This window comes from Leopardus geoffroyi, chromosome D3 (assembly GCF_018350155.1).
Source record: "Leopardus geoffroyi isolate Oge1 chromosome D3, O.geoffroyi_Oge1_pat1.0, whole genome shotgun sequence".
NCBI classification, from domain to species: domain Eukaryota; kingdom Metazoa; phylum Chordata; class Mammalia; order Carnivora; family Felidae; genus Leopardus; species Leopardus geoffroyi.
Window position 1 is genome coordinate 69,413,461 of NC_059339.1, and position 17,091 is coordinate 69,430,551.

General features: G+C 49.8%; 1 protein-coding gene across 3 annotated transcripts in view; it reads right to left on the bottom strand.

Moving 5' to 3' along the window:
* The window catches only part of MYO5B (myosin VB), a 340,352-nt gene that overhangs the window by 55,850 nt on the left and 267,411 nt on the right, over positions 1-17,091 (bottom strand). For all 3 annotated transcript variants that reach the window (XM_045459496.1, XM_045459497.1, XM_045459498.1), the window contains exons 18-21: positions 16,058-16,169; positions 11,752-11,963; positions 9,753-9,909; positions 7,649-7,888 (exon numbers count right to left, since the gene is read on the bottom strand). In XM_045459496.1, coding sequence (XP_045315452.1) covers positions 7,649-7,888; positions 9,753-9,909; positions 11,752-11,963; positions 16,058-16,169 — 721 coding nt within the window. The remainder of the gene's footprint in view (positions 1-7,648; positions 7,889-9,752; positions 9,910-11,751; positions 11,964-16,057; positions 16,170-17,091) is intronic.

Consider the following 17,091-nt stretch of genomic DNA (forward strand, 5'->3'; position numbering starts at 1 on the left):
AAAAACACCAAAACTGACATTCAAGAAGTGTTTCTGAGCGAGGGCAGAGCTGGAAGCTGGCTGACAGCAGTTAGTCTTCTACCTTTAGCTGGACAGACCATGCAGCCAATTTTAAGTTGTGGGAACAACGTAGCTGGCTTCCTGGATCTGCAGCCTTTGCTTTTCAGATTTTCTTGCTCTTTTACACAGGGCCCTCCTGCCCTTGGACTTGCTGGCACAAAGAGTTGCAACCTAATCGCCAGCTCAGAGACAAAGGACCCCTTCAGTATCCCCTCCTCCAAGGAGGCCCTTTACAGGGCCCCGGGGTCCCTCTCACCACCTGTCACCTCACCCTGTAAGACTCTGACTCCACAGACTGATGCCCTGGCAGATTCGTCCATGCTGTGCCCCTGCAGACTGGGCACCCAAGTGAACAACAGGAAAGTGAGAAACATCCCCCCACGTGCCTGGTACAGGTTTGAAAGGGCACTACAGAAGGGCTCACACAGAGGAAACACGGGGGACCTAGGGCCAATGTCAACTGCTCGTGTCAACATGGGCAAAAACTGGTGCTGCAGGACTTGAGAGCACCCGCTGGAAGGGGTCTGTGGGGAAAGTGAAGTAAGGCTCTCCAAGCAACCAACAGTCACTGATTATTCTTCCTTGCTATTCTCTGTGGGAGCTCCAAGTAGACCAGAGCTGTTGGTTAAAATACCAATACACTGGGGCATCAGGAATCAATTACTAATTCACATCAGAAATTAAGCTTCACGGAAAGCCGAGGAATGGCCATTGGGCCCAGTGCACGATGCCATTCGTGCTGTGGGACCTCAAGCCTGGGACCTGCTGTTGGTGTCCAAGTAGAACATGTCCTGTTTTCATGTCACAGAAAGAGACTCTCCGACAGCCCAGGGAAATCCTCCGGTTACAATAGGAAATGCCTTTATGTCTGTTCTGGCAGCCAGCGCTGCTTGAAGTAATCATGAGAAATCCAGTTAGGTGTCATCCGTTCAGAAAACTCAATCCTGGGGCGCCTGGGTGGCGCAGTCGGTTAAGCGTCCGACTTCAGCCAGGTCGCGATCTCGCGGTCCGTGAGTTCGAGCCCCGCGTCGGGCTCTGGGCTGATGGCTCAGAGCCTGGAGCCTGTTTCCGATTCTGTGTCTCCCTCTCTCTCTGCCCCTCCCCCGTTCATGCTCTGTCTCTCTCTGTCCCAAAAATAAATAAACGTTGAAAAAAAAAAAATTTAAGAAAACTCAATCCTGCCTGTACCCACCCCTGCCCTGGTCTGAGTCTTCTGCCTGGAGGCTGAAAGGTCTCTGCACAAGGGGAATGGACCCAGAGAGGGAGTGTGTGGTGGGTTAGCCATGTCAACTCTTCTCCACTTCAGACTGGCAGTTAGGTTCAGCCCAACGGTCACCTCCAGGTGGCATAGCAGGCTCACATCATCATGAGAGTGGAGCAGAGGACTGGGCTCTAGGGGTTTCTGACTGGAGTTAGTGTGGGGTATGGAAGAAGGCACAAAATATGGTGGTGGTGGCAAGGGGCGCAGGCACCTCCCACTCCTCTGTAGACTCTCAGGGAGAACTATGTTCTGCAGATGACAGTATCCTGCCACAGACACAGAGGACACCCTAGCACCCTCATGCAAAGATAACGTGACTCTCCAGGAGGTCGACTCTTCGTGGATGCTAACATCCAGGTGGACATGGGACTCGGGGAAGTCAGGATGTTAAGAGTGGATGGAGGCAGACAGACTTGTGTTCAAATCTCAGCTCTATCCCTGATCAGCTGCATACGTCCAATCAGATCACTCGACTTCTCTGTGCCCCAGTTTCCTCATATGTGGAATGGGGACAATGGTAAGCCCTTCCTTGGAGTTTCATCAAGATTCAGGGATATCCTGGTGCCTGACACACAGTAAGTGCCCCATAAACGGGAGCTGTCTTCTTTGCTCAGTCTGAACTCTTGGCTGATCACCTGAGGTGGTGGGGAGATTCCTAAGAGCAGCACCTGGGCACCTTCCTAGGTCATCAGCAGCATCCAAAAATCATTGCTGGGGACTCACCACAGCTGCACATTTTGTGCTCTGCAGGCATGATTTCAGAAAGGAAGACCCCAGAAGGACCCAGCAGTTTCCCATCTTATCCTCTTGCCATGAGGTCCATATCAGGTGCCCATGGCTGTGCAGCCAAGCCTGACACGGGGTATGTATGGGTGGAAGGTGGGGACTTGCTCCCCCATAGACCCCAGAAACCCTCCTTACAATGGCGGCTAAGCTCCTCAGAGCTGCCTTTGTCAGTAGGACCTGGAGAGCTGGCCCACTCTGTCCTGCCCCAGTGAAAGCCCTTTCCTAATACCAGAATCTGGGGATTTCCAGACAGACCCCTAGTCTCCTTGGGTTCCCTCAGATATCCTGAGAGGATGCTCACCCTGACCCTACTACTGAAGGGCACAGATCTGTCCTCAACTGCCAACAAGAAACCTGTTTGGGAAGGTAACTTGAGACTCTCCTATTTGTTACTCTTTCAAAAGCTTTTTTTTCCCTCTCAAAGGTCTGCTTGGCAAGATTTTTTAGGCTTGAAGTATTACCCCACCTGAGGGATATGGCATTCACCTGTTACTCTAGTCCATGATCCCAAGACCTGTGCTGACCTCTACAGCACTTTTGTACAAACCAGAAAGGGCACCACCTCCAGAGAGGAAGGAGGTCCACAGAGCTGTGCCTCTGCATGGACACAGCTGCAGGGGTGCACAGATTCCACAGGGCAGCAATGCTCCAGGGCTCACAGTCAGATGAGCAGAGCATAGGATGGTCTTCAGCCCTATTTGTCCCCATAGCCAACTATCCTTGTGCAGTGAACAACCTGCCGAACTGTATGGAAGAGGCTTCAAGTAGTTCCCAATTAATGGTCTACAGACCCCTGGGGAAGGAGGTGAGGAAATCATTGCAAGACTATCTGCATCATGAAAAATAACATGTTTCACATGTGCTACCAGCACTCATTGGGTGCTTACTATGGGGCAGGCACTGTACTACATAATTCACATATACTAACTCCATCCAATTCTCAAAATCCTATGTAGTGAGAATGATTCATATCCCCATTTCAGTTAAGGAAACTGAGGCACTGGAGGCCAGAAAACTGTGAATTATGCTATTTCTCAAACGTACTTGGATGCTCTTGTGAATCATAAAATAACTAACTTAACGTATCTACTCAGTGTATACTAAATATACTGAACCAGTCTGATTTAAAAGGCTACTAACTGAATCCATATAATTCTATCATATTTTTTCAGATAAAACATTTAAATACAGCATTGTACTCTTAAAGGTCTAAAACTTGACCCTCATTATAAAAGAAAAATTGTAGGTTCAAATGGTCTACTCACTCTACATGTTGTATCTGAATAAAGCCAGAATTGTAGACAGCCAAGTTCATAGGCTACATCATTTTGGCTAAAAAATGTCACAGCACAGGCCTGCATCAGGTACAGTGTAAGAAACGGCCCCAGGAACTGTTACTGTATTTACTGTTTAAAGATATTCTCAAGTAGTAGTTTCTGAGATCACAGATTACAAAAGCCCACAGGAAAAAGTTTCAGTACAAGGGACAGCTCCAATCCTCTTCCAACAGTTTTTCTCTTAAACTCTCAAATGATCCTATTTCCTTCTTTCTGTTTGCTTGGGAACTTGGTGCCAATTTTGTGTCTTGTCACTTTAGTTGGGTGCACGAAACCTTAGCCATGAATTTTGGCACTAACCTTACCCTCGTGTTATCCTTCAATTTCCTCCTTTGCTGACTCCTTGACACTGGGAATACTCTTAAAACAAAACAAAAAAACTCCACCAGGTAATCTTATAGTGCAGCCTGGAGTTGGGAACCACTACTTTAGCCACATCATAGTATCGGTTAATTTTTGAGCTAGAGGTTACTTTAGAAATCTCAGGCCAATCTCCACTTACATATTCAGCCATAATCCCAAGCTGTCAACTCTGGTACAAGTGTAACTGAGACAGAACTCAGGCCCCCATCCAGCTAGGATTTTGTCTACTACCCCATGCTGCTCTGACAAATACCTTGGGACGTCTTTGCCTGTCCTCTCCTTCTGGCTTAAGAACCTCGTGTGTCAGGAGAGCAGTGGCCAGAGTTGTCTCTGGGCATTACACAAAGAACAGAAAGACAATTCCAAATGGCCAGCCCCATCTGCCAAGAGACTTCAATAAACAAGCATCTCTGAAGACCTGGTACCAAGATTATGCTGATGCCTCCTTCTCACGAAAGAATGTCAAGCATGTTTGATACCGGGTCACACACCCCACTGTAGAAGACCAACTGGTCCAAGGACAATGCCATCTATATGTGAATGAACCCAAAACAAAGCTAAGAGTCCTCCTCGGATTGAGGAATTCTCTTAAGTCAAAAGAATCTCCTAATGTGCAGATATCCTATAATTTGTTTGGGGACAGAACCTTCTCTGGAGCCAGCCAGCCAAGTTTTTCAATCCTAGCCATACTACTTACTAGGGTGTGACCTTGGGCAGGCTGCTTAGCCTCTGTGCCTCAGTTTAAAGTGGGGATGAGATTATGTCACAGGGTCCTGGTGAGGATTACATAAATTAATACAGGAGAATGTGCCTGGTACATAGTTGGGCAATGCAGGGAGGGGTACCAGGAAGCAGGATCTAATCCACCCCCTTTGCCTCTTCTGATCACCCTCTGCACGTAGGGCAGCCTGCCCAGGGTGGATAGCACCTGCCACCACTCACAGATGTTTGCCAAGCAGGAAGCTTAAGGCAAAACGCTCTTTTTAAAAATAGGCCTTTTAAATCTGCTTCTCTTTGATGTTCCAGCACGTGGGTTGTAAAATATCAGATTTATTTTTAACCTCACCAGTTAACTTCAGAAATCAGCAACGCCAATGCAGGGCCCTGGGGCTGGAAACCGAGGGCTGCAGTGACTGGGCAGTACACAGGGCTCCTGGCAGGGTGGCCAACAAAGCCACTCGTCTGACTACACTTTACTCAGAAGGTTAATTGGCAAATTTTAACTATGCAAATGTCTTTTGTGGTCAGTGATCAATGGCCAGAACAACAACAGTGACAATAACAAAACCTGGGCCCCTCCCTGTACTTGAGTTTTTCAAATGGCCAATCCTTTCCAGTCCTATCCTTCTGGGCAGATGTGCCTTCAACCACGACTGGGCATTATCACTGCAGGCCGACCAGGGGCAGGTACCTAATGTCCTCCACCCTGCACTTCAACTTGCTGTATTGCTAAGTACTCAAGCAAAACAGACACCCTGTTGAACTCACATCAGGAACATAAACATCCAGGACAACAGCTTCTTCTTGAGAAAACTGGTCTTTGCAAGAGCAGAGAAGCAGGGACATTTTACTACCGTCAAAACAATACTTCTGGGGGGCGCCTGGGTGGCGCAGTCGGTTAAGCGTCCGACTTCAGCCAGGTCACGATCTCGCGGTCCGTGAGTTCGAGCCCCGCGTCAGGCTCTGGGCTGATGGCTCAGAGCCTGGAGCCTGTTTCCGATTCTGTGTCTCCCTCTCTCTCTGCCCCTCCCCCGTTCATGCTCTGTCTCTCTCTGTCCCAAAAATAAATAAACGTTGAAAAAAAAAATTAAAAAAAAACAACAACAATACTTCTGGGCTGCTGTTTGGGGTAGGTGGTTTAAGTATAAAATGGCTTATTTTCTTGCCCTATTGGGGTCTTATGAAGCTTAAAAAACACCCAGCCTAGAATAGATGCAATACAAGGGAGTGACCTCCAGGGCAGTGCCTGGTGACTCCAACTCGGATTCTCTCTCAACACTGCACAAACACACTGTGGCATTCTTTGTGTTCTTCTCCCTCCCTTTCCCTGTCCTTTCTCAGGAGGTGATTGAAACCCTCCAGGCCACTGCAGGAGCCTGCTCCTATGGTCATCTTACTACCTTGCATGAAGCAAACTAACTGTGAGCCTGCTTTCAACGCTGGGAACCCATATTAGCAAGGACAATACACAGGGAAGGGCTAACAGTTTAGTGATGTTTGGGGTTAAGAAAACTAGCATCATCCTCATTATGGCTGTGGGATCAGACAGATTGGGCTGGAACGCTGGTTCTAGAACTTTCTAACTCTGTGACCTCAGCAAGGTACTTAATGTCCCTGATCCACAATTTCCTCTTCTGTAAAATCACTTCACAAAGTTGCTATAGGATCAAATGAGAGTGAACATAAAACACCGATCACAGGGCGTGGCACGTGAGAGTGCACAGGAAATCATCAGGGTAGTGGATGCTGTTGGCCACACTACCTTAATATTGTTCCCTTGCAATACAGCATCCATGTGTGTCAAAGTCATCCTCTGCTCACCAAGCCTAATGAAGCACCAGAAACTGTCAAGCACCAAGTTGTTCCAAAGAGGAGAATGAAGAAAATTGGCCACTGGAGCCACCAAAAAAGTGGGTGTATGGGAGTGTGTGCACACGTGCCTTTCTCATCTTTCCGACCTGGTGGGGGGTGTCGAGCATCCTGGGCTTGTTTCGGATTCCCTGCAGTGCCCTGCACAATACCCCACACACCCATAGAGACCTGACCAATGACTTGTCACTTGTGGGACTGGTTGAGAAGGTGGTTAGGGTAGGAAAAGGAAAAAGCATAAATATAATAGTGGTAACCATTTCCTGGGCTCCCTAGTGCATACCAGATCCTTTGTGCATGTTCACTCACTCTTCTTCCAGCCCTAGAAGCCCCATTTTATGGATAAGAAAACTGAGGCATAGAGGGATCAGGTCACTTGGTTTCTAAGCAGCAGAGTTGAATGTGAACTGGATTCTTTCGGATTCCAAAGCATGTGTTTTTCCCACCACACAACGCAACAGAGGCCAAAGAGCAAAGTGGTAAAGAACATGGGCTCCAGAGCCAGACCAGTGGGGTTCAAATCATGGCCTTCCAAGGTCACCTGTGTGACCTCCACCTGTCAAGAATGGAGGATGATGCTATTCACCTTATGGGGCTGTTGTGAGGGTTAAACAAGTTCATACAAAGCACCAGGACAGAGCCTGGCAGGCAGCGAAACCTCCCCATTAACATCAGCTAAGATGACTACCCCAGGCTGCCTTTACAAGGGCAGAAGACCATGATTTTGACTACTGTAGTAACAAATTACCATAAAGTTACTAATTCAAATCTATTACCTTATCGTTCTGGAGGTCAGAAGCCTAAAAGGGGTCAGAGCAGGGCTGTGTTCCTCCTGGAGGCTCCAGTGGGGAATTCATGTTACTGCTTTTCTAGTTCCTGGAGGCTGCCTGCATCCTGGGCTCATGGCCCTGCCTCACTCCAACCTCTGTCACCACATCCTTTCTGAATCTGACCCTCTTGCCTCCCTCTTGCGAGGACCCTTGTGAATACGCTGGGCCCACTCAAATAATCCAGGCTTGTCTCCCCATCCCAAGACCCTTAATTACATCTGCAAAGTCCCATTTGCCATGTGAGGTCCCATATTCACAGGCCCTGGGAATTAGGATGCAAACATCTTTGGGGGCACTATTCTGTCTGCCATAGTCAGTAGACATTCCTGCCGAGTGATCTTCTCGGGATGTCTGTGCTCCCTCAGGTCTCTGACACAAGCAGTTCCCTGAGGATTTCTCTCAAAGGCCCCCCTGGTGCTGACCTGGTCATCAATCTTCCGCTGCAGCTGGACCACCTTGTTCTCCATGCCCACGTTGAGACGTTTCAGGTGCTCTGCTGAGCGGGCCTCGATCTTGAGGGCCTTCAGCTCCTGCTTGGCCTTAAGCATGCGGAAGGCACACTGGATGACAATGGCCGCGCCCCGTAGCCGCTGAAAGCGCCTACGTGCCACCCAGCCCCGCACGTGCTTCTGGAGGATGGTGGCCTTGTGCTCCATGAGGACCTGGTAGGGACAAGCACACACCTGGTGGGTTTGCACTGCAGGACAGGAATGAGGGACGCTCACACACTGCCTGGAGGAAGGGAGAGCCAAGACTGGCCTAGTTTTAGGAGATGCAGAGAGGACATGCCTAACCAAGTTTTGGTGGCCATTTGTTTCATGAACAAGTTTTAACTAAGTTCTGCAGCAGCCTATCTACCTGCAGAGAGGCAGCTGTTAAACTCTTGTTTTTAGTAGTTTGTTTTACTTTGTTTTATTGGTTAGGGAACCACAGCATAAAAACCTCCCAAGTTGGAGGGACCTGAAGATAAACCCTGCTGGCATCTTCCCATTCAACAGATTCAGCTCCCCTCCCTGGTGATGGGGAGCCCGGGGGATGAGATTCTCTAGTCAGAGTCCATGATGAGCCAATGACTTATAGGTACAAATATGGCTTGTAATTCACTTTCCTTTTTCTATCAAGTTACCAACCACTCAGAAAACGAGATCCTCAATGTGTCTACCCTAATGCCTTGCAAAAGAAGTATTTGTGGGATAAATGAATAAACGAGCAAATATGCCCAGTATCACAGCTCTAAGATAGAGCTGGGTTCAAGCCTAGTGCCTCCCAAAGTCATGTGCCCCTTCCCTGAGGACATCACACAGATGTCACTGATCTCCCAGGAAGGTTCACACAACGACCTCCCACTGACTTGGGTTTCCCCATCTTACATCACTCGGTGCCACCCTGGTGTCTGATCACATTTGATTTTTCACGGTCACTTCAGTGTTTTATTAGAAAATCAGACCTTCTCTGACCATGAAAGAGAAAAATGTTCTCTTTAGGAAAAAAGAATATTTTAGACCTTTCCTTCCAATCTGTCCTTCATCCTAGCTTTGGGCTTCAGCTGTATCGGAGTGATATGCTGGAATGGCTGTGTCCTGACTCAAGGCTACTGGGTAACTCGGCTTCGCTGGAATAATGGCCTGGCAGGGAGGTCGGGGTCCCGCTGCCCTGACCTTACCTTGCTGGGCTTCAGAGTCCTAACCCACTAAATGAAGAGGTGAGACCTGATACCACCTCATATTGCCCTCTGCTCTCAAGTCTGAGCGAGCCCAAGACAGGTCACCAGGCTCTGCCACTGGCTGACCAAGTGCCCTTGGGCAGGGGACAGCGTCCCCGAGTATCTCAGCTGTCAAAGGAGCATGACGACATGCACCCATCCAACCTATGATGGTTACTCTCACGTGTGGACTTGCCAGGCCTCACGGTGCCCAGATTAAACACTGCTTCTGGTGTGTCTGAGGGCGTTTCTACAGTAGATGAGCATCTGAATGAGTGGACTGTCTTCCCTGCAATGTGGGAGGGCATCATCCCTGAGGGCTCAAAGAGAACAAAAGGCAGAGGGAAGGGGAATTCGCCCCTTTCCTCCTGCCTCACTGCTTGAGTTAGGACATCATTTTCTCCTGCACTGGGACTGGGATTTACACTATTGGCTCCTCTGGTTCTTAGGCCTTCAGACGTGGACTGATTTACACCCCTGCCTTTCCTGGGCCTCCAGCTTATAGATGATAGATTATGGGACTTCCCAGCATCCATAACCATGTGGACAGTTTCCTGAGAGTCCCCATATTTGTATACACACACACACACACACACACACATACACGTTCCGTTTCTCTGGAAGACTCTAACATACTATACTTTATGGGACTTCGAAAGGACTCAGTGGGAGCAAAGGTGTCAAATCACTTAGAAGAAAGTTAGGAGCACACCCACAATGTTCGTGGTGGCGACAATCCATTTGCTGCTGCTTTGACTCCCAGTCTGCAGCCCCTGAGTCCCCGGGGCAGGGCTGGCAGGGGGGTGGGGGGAGTGGCTACACACCTGCTGGTAGATTCTCCGCACGAACATGCCCCGAGTGAAGGCCTGGATGGTGACGGTGGCCCTGTGGACCCTCTGGTAGGCCAGGCGGGCCCTCCGCATGCGGTACTGCTTCTGGAGCATGATGGCTGCTCGCGTCCTCCGCAGGTGCTCGGCCAGCCTGGGGAGGGAGAGCACAGGCGGGCCCTGCTGACGGAGGCCTGGGAGCCGTGTGTGAACACAAGCCATGTGCTTGGATGCTCCAGGCTGAGCCCATGTTGATCACGCTCTCAGAACACAGCAATGCCACAGGTACCTGGAGCTCAGGCCCTGAACGGCAGCATGAGCATCTTCCGTGTTGTCTAAGAGGTCTTCCCAAAAGTTTAAAGCTCAGTCTGAGCCTCCCAAGCCCTGTTCACTCCCCCTCCCGTGAACCCCTCACACCAACCTGGGCAGTCCCCACTGACAGCACGTTTACGCTTCTGTCGGTCTCCGGTACCTCACTCAGCTTGGAGATGCCAACAGCCAGCTCTCAATCATGCCCCCCATATCTCGCAAGGGCCAGGCCTGTAGGTGCTTGGTATATATTTGCTGAATGAATAAAACCTTCACAGGCCTGCACCCTACCTCCCTGCTCTCTCATCTCCCCTGCCCTTTCCGTCTAGGACGCATGAAGCACAGACACCTCTACTTTCCTGTTTCGCTTCTCCGTTCCCCACCACACCCCCCAAGTAAGACAAAGTTAATCTGACACTTCTTACCCTTCAGGGCTTTGTTTGATGCCAGGTGCATAGCAAGTGTTCAGAAACTCAGAGTATTAAAAGTTAGAAAGGCTCTCAGAAGTCCTCCAGCAGAGGAGGAGGGAACCCACCAGCCCTACCCCGCATGAAGGGAGTCTGGTTCGACAGTCTAACTCTTCGTAGGTACTTTCTCCCTATGTGGGCCCTGCATGTCCCCCGGGGCACGAACTCCCGCAGGGAGAACACAGGCCAACTCTGTTTTAGGTTCTCCCTGTCCTCTGGGTAAGACAGAGTTGCACACACAGGGGCACTCGGCAATGACTTGGCTTACGGGCACAGACTGCTGACGATTACTTAGCGTTGGTGCTACTGACAACTTTCTATTTCTATAGCTTTTGTTCCAGAGATCATCTCTTGGTGATTCAGAGGTGATCAGTGGCATTCATCATCTCTGGTTAAGCCCGGGGAAACAGCCTACAGCAAGGATGTGAAGGCCAGCATGAGCAATCTCGAACTTTCGGATACAAAGGATGCCTGATCTGGCTTGTAACTCAGGGGCTTTTTTTCCTTTTAATGTTCCAGCAGAAGTGACTGAACAGCCACTTGTCAAAGTTTGACTTCCAAATGCAAGACTTCATGGAATAAGTAAATTCCTACATGGTGAGCTTGTGGATCTAGAATGAGGGGTGGGTCTTGCGGGAGGCCGTGTCCCACGTGCCCTCTCGGTGGAGAGGCTCACACTGCTTTGGTGCCTTATCGACCCAACGAGACCAGGTGGGAGGGAAAGTAGTTTGGGCTGCATGGTGCTGGGCTGCTCTGCCCCTGCATAGCCACCTGTGGCTAAAGTCATACCCTCAGTGGGTATGCAATGAATCTACCTAAGGACCTTCCAGGATCTTTCCAGCTCTCATTCCCAAACTCCCGGGGGATTTGGAAAACGGTGCTGTAAAATAAAGAAGCTTAGTGGAAGGGGTGAAGGCTGAATTGGTCTTTTTTTCTAAAAGAAGATTACTTTGGGATTTAGGCAAAGGGAAAATAGTGGTTTTGTGGCACACAGGGCCCACCCTAGGTTAGTGCTGGTGGGATGGGGACAGACTGGGAGAACCAGGAGACTTGGAGCTAGACTTACTCCCTCAGGTGAGAAGGGCACAGGAGACATGTACCCAGTTCCTGAGAGAAGCTGGGTGCAGAAAGAACCACTCTAATCAGGCTGAGGGAGGCCAACCAACCAAGCCCCGCTCCCCCGCGACCTGACACACCAGATGTGCCCCAGTTTGGCTCACCTGCGGGCCAGGAGCCCTCGGCAATACCGCTGCAGAGTTAAGGTAGTGGCCTTCAGCCTGCGGTATTTCACCTTCTGCAGCCAGCCCCGGACAGTTTTCTGGATCATGATCGTGGCTGCCCGGAACTTGTCAGCCCGAAGCTTCTCCAGGTAAGCCACCTGGCCTGCCCGGAAAAAGATCTTGGTGCGGCCAAACTGGAACTTGTCGGGATCCTTTACAAAGCAGGGAGGGGAGCATCAGTGAGGTAACATACCCTACCATCCAGTTCTTCCATGCAGCGTTCCCTGGTCAGAGCTTGGATACCCCTGCTCCTGAGACACACCCCAACTCTCAGCATTCACTGGACAGACACTAAGTCCCTACTACTAGACGTGGGGTGACGGCGTCCAGGCCGCAGCACTGAACAAGATGCCTGCCGTCAAGCAACTGACATCATGGTGAGAGGAGAAAGGCAAGCAAACCAAGGCAAGGTTTTCAGGCAGTGAAGATTCTGAAGACAGTAAAACTTGGGATTTAAGGGTGCGATGAGGATGCTTAAATAGGGTAAATCTAGGAAGGCGTTTTTATGGAGGTAGTATTTGAACAAAAACCTAAATAAACTAAAGGAGGCATCCCCAGGAGAAGAGTAAAACAGATGCAAATGTCCTGTGGTAGCAAAAGCTGGGTATGTTTGAGGAACAGGAGAGTCAGGAGGGTCAAGTGTGGGGGCAGAAAGAACAAATCACCAAAGGCCCCGCAGGCCACAGTACACAACTGGGATGGGAAGCCCCTGGTGGTGCTCTGAGCAAGGAAATGACCCGCTCAGATCATTTTACAAAGATTATCCTCAAATGGCCACACCATTGTATGCATAATTTCAGATTGCATATAGCTCTCCAAAGGAATTTTATTTGACTTCAGACTAGGTTTTGAGATTTGACATATCTTATTTTGTATCTTAATTGTATCTTAATTGTATCTAATTAGGTTAATGTTAATTACCTTTCCCTGTGCTCACCCCTGTGGCTAAGGAAAGACGACCCAGCAGTGTGCTTGCAGACAAGCTGGGGTAGAGCACTTGATAGTTAACCCGCTGTAACTGAGTGCTCTTCGTAGATAAACTCCCATCTAATTTTGTTCATCGGCACGAAGACCATAAGGAAGAAGTAATGAGCCAAGGTCTAAGAAAAACACACACATGATAGAATGTCTCAGGTTGACAAACGGCTCTGAAATAATGCTGAATCACCACGTTTTACGGGTTCCTCACACAGGCAAGATGGAACTGCCTAAGCTGGGACACAGCGTCCAGCTGGACGGTCGCCAACTGTCCCCATTCACAGCCAGGCTGCAGGTGAAGCTGGGAGAGGTTAGGTGTGGGCCTGGTCCTCATCCCTGCCTCTGTTCAGGGCCATGTGCCCAGTGGGCCCTCAGCACACGCTGGGAGGGATGGGCTGGATGAGGGGAGAAGCCCCCAGGCAGCTGAGGCCCTGCCTTCATCACTGCCCTACTGGCCAGGGCTCCCTCTCAGTGAAGAGGGGCTAGGGAGCAAAAGGTGGGTGGCTCAGCCCTCACAGTCCGGAAAGACGCCTGGCAGCTCAGGCTTCAGCAGAGCCAGGGCCTGGGGGTATCTGCTGCATCCCAGGAACCAGAGCACACACGCTTGTTTCCTCTTCTGAAAAACCACCAGGAAGGGTGTGACTTGGTCTGCAAAGCCACTGTTTTCACAAGTAAGGATCCTTCTGAAGGTCCCACCTGCTGTAGCCAGTCACCACTAGCCTGATGGCCACTCTCTCCTCAGCCCACGTGTCTGGGGCACATCCCCTACCTCAGACCTGCTTTCTCTAACCCTCGGAACTTGCTGACGACACCGTTCACATACCACTCAATCAGGGGTGATCTTCTGAGAGCTCCCCTAAGAATCATAGACTGAGGGAGCAGAACAGAATCTCAGCAATCCACCCCAAGCCACTCCTTTTACCTCACAGATGCCAAGACCAAAGCCTGGCATGCAGGGACTCCCTCTAGGTCTCACTGGAGACATCGAGAGGCAGGACTCCCAGGCCAGCGGTCTCTCACTGCACCACGCCCCCTCTGCAACACCATCTCCTCTCCGCACGCCGTGCACACATATTTCCTTATGCTCCCTGGACTCCCAGCGGACACTTGCTAATATTCTGCTCCCCTGTCACGATCAAGGCTCAGGTCCTCCATAATCTGATTCCCTCCGGTGAGGTCTATAATCACACCAGGTACTAGCAGTCCTGGAGGGCAGGGCGCATGTGTTAGGCTCTTTTATAAGGCTCACAGTGAGCGACCATTCTAGGTTAGAGTACGTAGAAAGGATGCAATACATGCTGGTGGGATTAAAGAATAAACAAACTCCAGTAGGGGATGAAGGGCATTCCTACAATCCCTGTAGGAGGAGACAATCACTCATGAGCGACCTCATGAAGCTGGCCCCAGCCTCCCTCCCATTAAACTCCCAGCTATTAAGCACCTGTTGCCTGGCCCACATGCCACCAGCTTCTCTCCTCGTCACTGTGTTCTAAAACGCACTGGCACTTGCTTGGTGCTGGCGGGTCCCCTTCTAGGTTAACATGTAGCTTCACCCTAGGTAGCACTGGTGACTAGAAGATGAGGCCCCAAAAAGGGGAGGGAAACAGGAAATACAAGGTCCCCGGAGAAGTCTTGAAGCACTGATCCCTATTCTTTCTGCAGAAAGGTTAATTATGCACGGTGACATTAGTCAATCAGACTGGCTCAATGGGCACTGTGATTCAGAGTGGCTGGGGGGTGTTGAGCCGGTCCACCTGTAACACCTTGGGGAACTTTGATCGGCTTTCTATACTTCAGTTTCCTCATCTACAAAATGAGAAGGACGCTTGCGTCCCCCTAAGGCACCATGCGAGGACTAGAAGAGGGATGTGAAGGGTTAAAGTGACTCCTAAGTGCTTCATAACCGTGAGCTATTAGTGGCAGGTGACAGTCATGACTGCCCCTCCCCCCCCTCCCCCAAGCTGGGAACCCATGCAGCCACCTGCACAAACTCAGAGCTCCTGTAAGAACCAGTCATGGTGCCAGGAACACAACAACGGGATCCCTGACATTTCAGTGTTCATAGTCCGGTGAAATGACAAACTCTCAACTGCAAGACAAGGGGGTAGGTAAATGCAATAATGGAAGACAGAAACGGAGTGCTGGTGGCCAAAAGAGGACGGGGGTCGCTAACTCCTTCTGGGAAATCAGAACAGGCTTTGCAGACCAGAAGGCATTTTAAGAGCCCAGTCGGGAAGAAGGGTGGAACCTAGGCAGACAAGGGGAAGAGGAAGAAAGTCTTTCAAGCAAAGGAAACATTCATACAATTTTCACATTCATACATTTTTTCATTAGGGAATACACTTAGTTTGTTCCAAATGCTCCAGCTGTGATCGGCTCACTGCTTATAAGCAGGGGCTGGGCATTAACACAAAGACTGTCCCCTGCAGTAAAGGATACATGTGTCTGCAACACAGGACACCATGCACCAGGCTTCTGGTCAACGGCAGGCTATTTATTAGTGGCTTACTTTTAGGAAGTCTGAAGTTATATGTGAATTTTTTTTTTTTTAATGTGTGTGTGTGGCGGGGGGGGGGGGGTGATGCCCTTTACACCTACAATGTGTGAGAGTGAACTGTATTTAAAATTGAAAATTTTTTGATCTAGTTCTCTCCATTACGTTACCTTTCGAAAGGGAAGATGTTTGATGTAATCTAACCCTTTATCAAGACCATTTTTTACCATGTCCTGCTAGAATCCCTGAATACTGTGGAGCTAATATTTAGGATACACCCCTCACAAAGGGCCCCAAAGTAGCTCCAGTCTCAAGGCTCAGGTTTGAGTTCATATTGTGTTAATTACATCTGTTGCCTTATTTAAAACAAGCCTTTAGGGGAAGGCCGGAGGCCAGCTATGCAAGAAGATAGGAAAAGTGCACCGATTTTCCCAAATGCTGACTTCCAAGCTGTTCCTGGGCCAGGTCAGAGCCCCTGGGCAGGTGTGCGGTGTGGGCAGATAATATGGAGCCTCAGGCTTTGGAGAAGCCAGAGCCACAGGCCAGTAGCAGCTTCATCACAAAATGTACAAACATTTTTACTTTTTACACGTGCCGAGACATGAAAAAAGTCCGCTATGTACGTGAAGGGACTTCTCTTTTAAAGTCGCTGATGTTGGAAAATGGATGAGCATGTCAAACAGTTTTAATAAGAAAGACAAAGACCACGAGGGCTGATCACTCCCCCAATTCCCAAGGCATTCCGGGTAAGCCTCCAGGGGTGCACCAGCTCACCTTGATGAGGCTTTCCAGGACAGATCTGCAGATGGCCTTTTTGTCTGTGTTGGCGAGCTCTCTCTTCTTGACCAGCACCCGATACCGGTTGAAGAAGTCGTGGTAGGCCCACCTGGAGGGAAAGCAGGTGCGTCAGGTGGCATGGCCTGCCTCCCAGCCACAGAAGGGCCGCAGCCATCTCAGTGCCCCATAGGGTCGCTAGTCCCGGCATAAAGCTGTTCTCAGAGCAGTAAAAAACCATTCCTGGACCTACCGTCTTCCTCCAATGTGAGAATTTCAGTGTGTGGCTGACTTATACAGTCATGAGTGAAAGAGGGAAAAGGAGGGTTTGGAGGTCTCTCTGGGAGGACTGACCAGAGGCTGGACCACCCACGGGGTTTCTGCCCAAGCACGGAGCTCCCCTTGGCTGCTAGAGGAGGAACCTTGCCTGGGACACAGCTTGGTTTTAAATGTTGGCTTTCTTTCATAAAGCTAGTACTTCTCATTGAAAACTTTTTTTTTTTTTTAAGTTTGTTTTGAAAGAGACAAAGCATGAGTGGGGGAGAGGAGAGAGAGGGAGACAGAGAATCCCAAGCAGGCTTCACAATCAGTGTAAAGCCCGACACAAGGCTCGAACCATGAAACTGGGAGATCATGACCGGAGCTGAAACCAAGAATCAGAAGCTTGACTGAGCCACCCAGGCACCCCATTTACATGCAGAAAATATACATCAGCAAATAAAAGTTGGCCTCATCCTAACCCCCAGTGACACTACCACTCACACATTTTGGTATACGTTAGAAGAAATCTTTTAACTTTGACGTTTGTTTTTGAGAGAGAATACGAGCAGAGAAGGAGCAGAGAGAGGGTGACACAGAATCCGAAGGCTCCAGGCTCCGATCTGTCAGCACAGAGCCTGACATGGGACTTGAACCCATGAACCACGAGATTATGACCTAAGCTGAAGCTAGATGCTTAACCGACTGAGCCACCCAGGTGCCCCAGAACCATCTTCCTGCCCAAAGCAGATCTCACCTATCATTTCTCCTGTTTC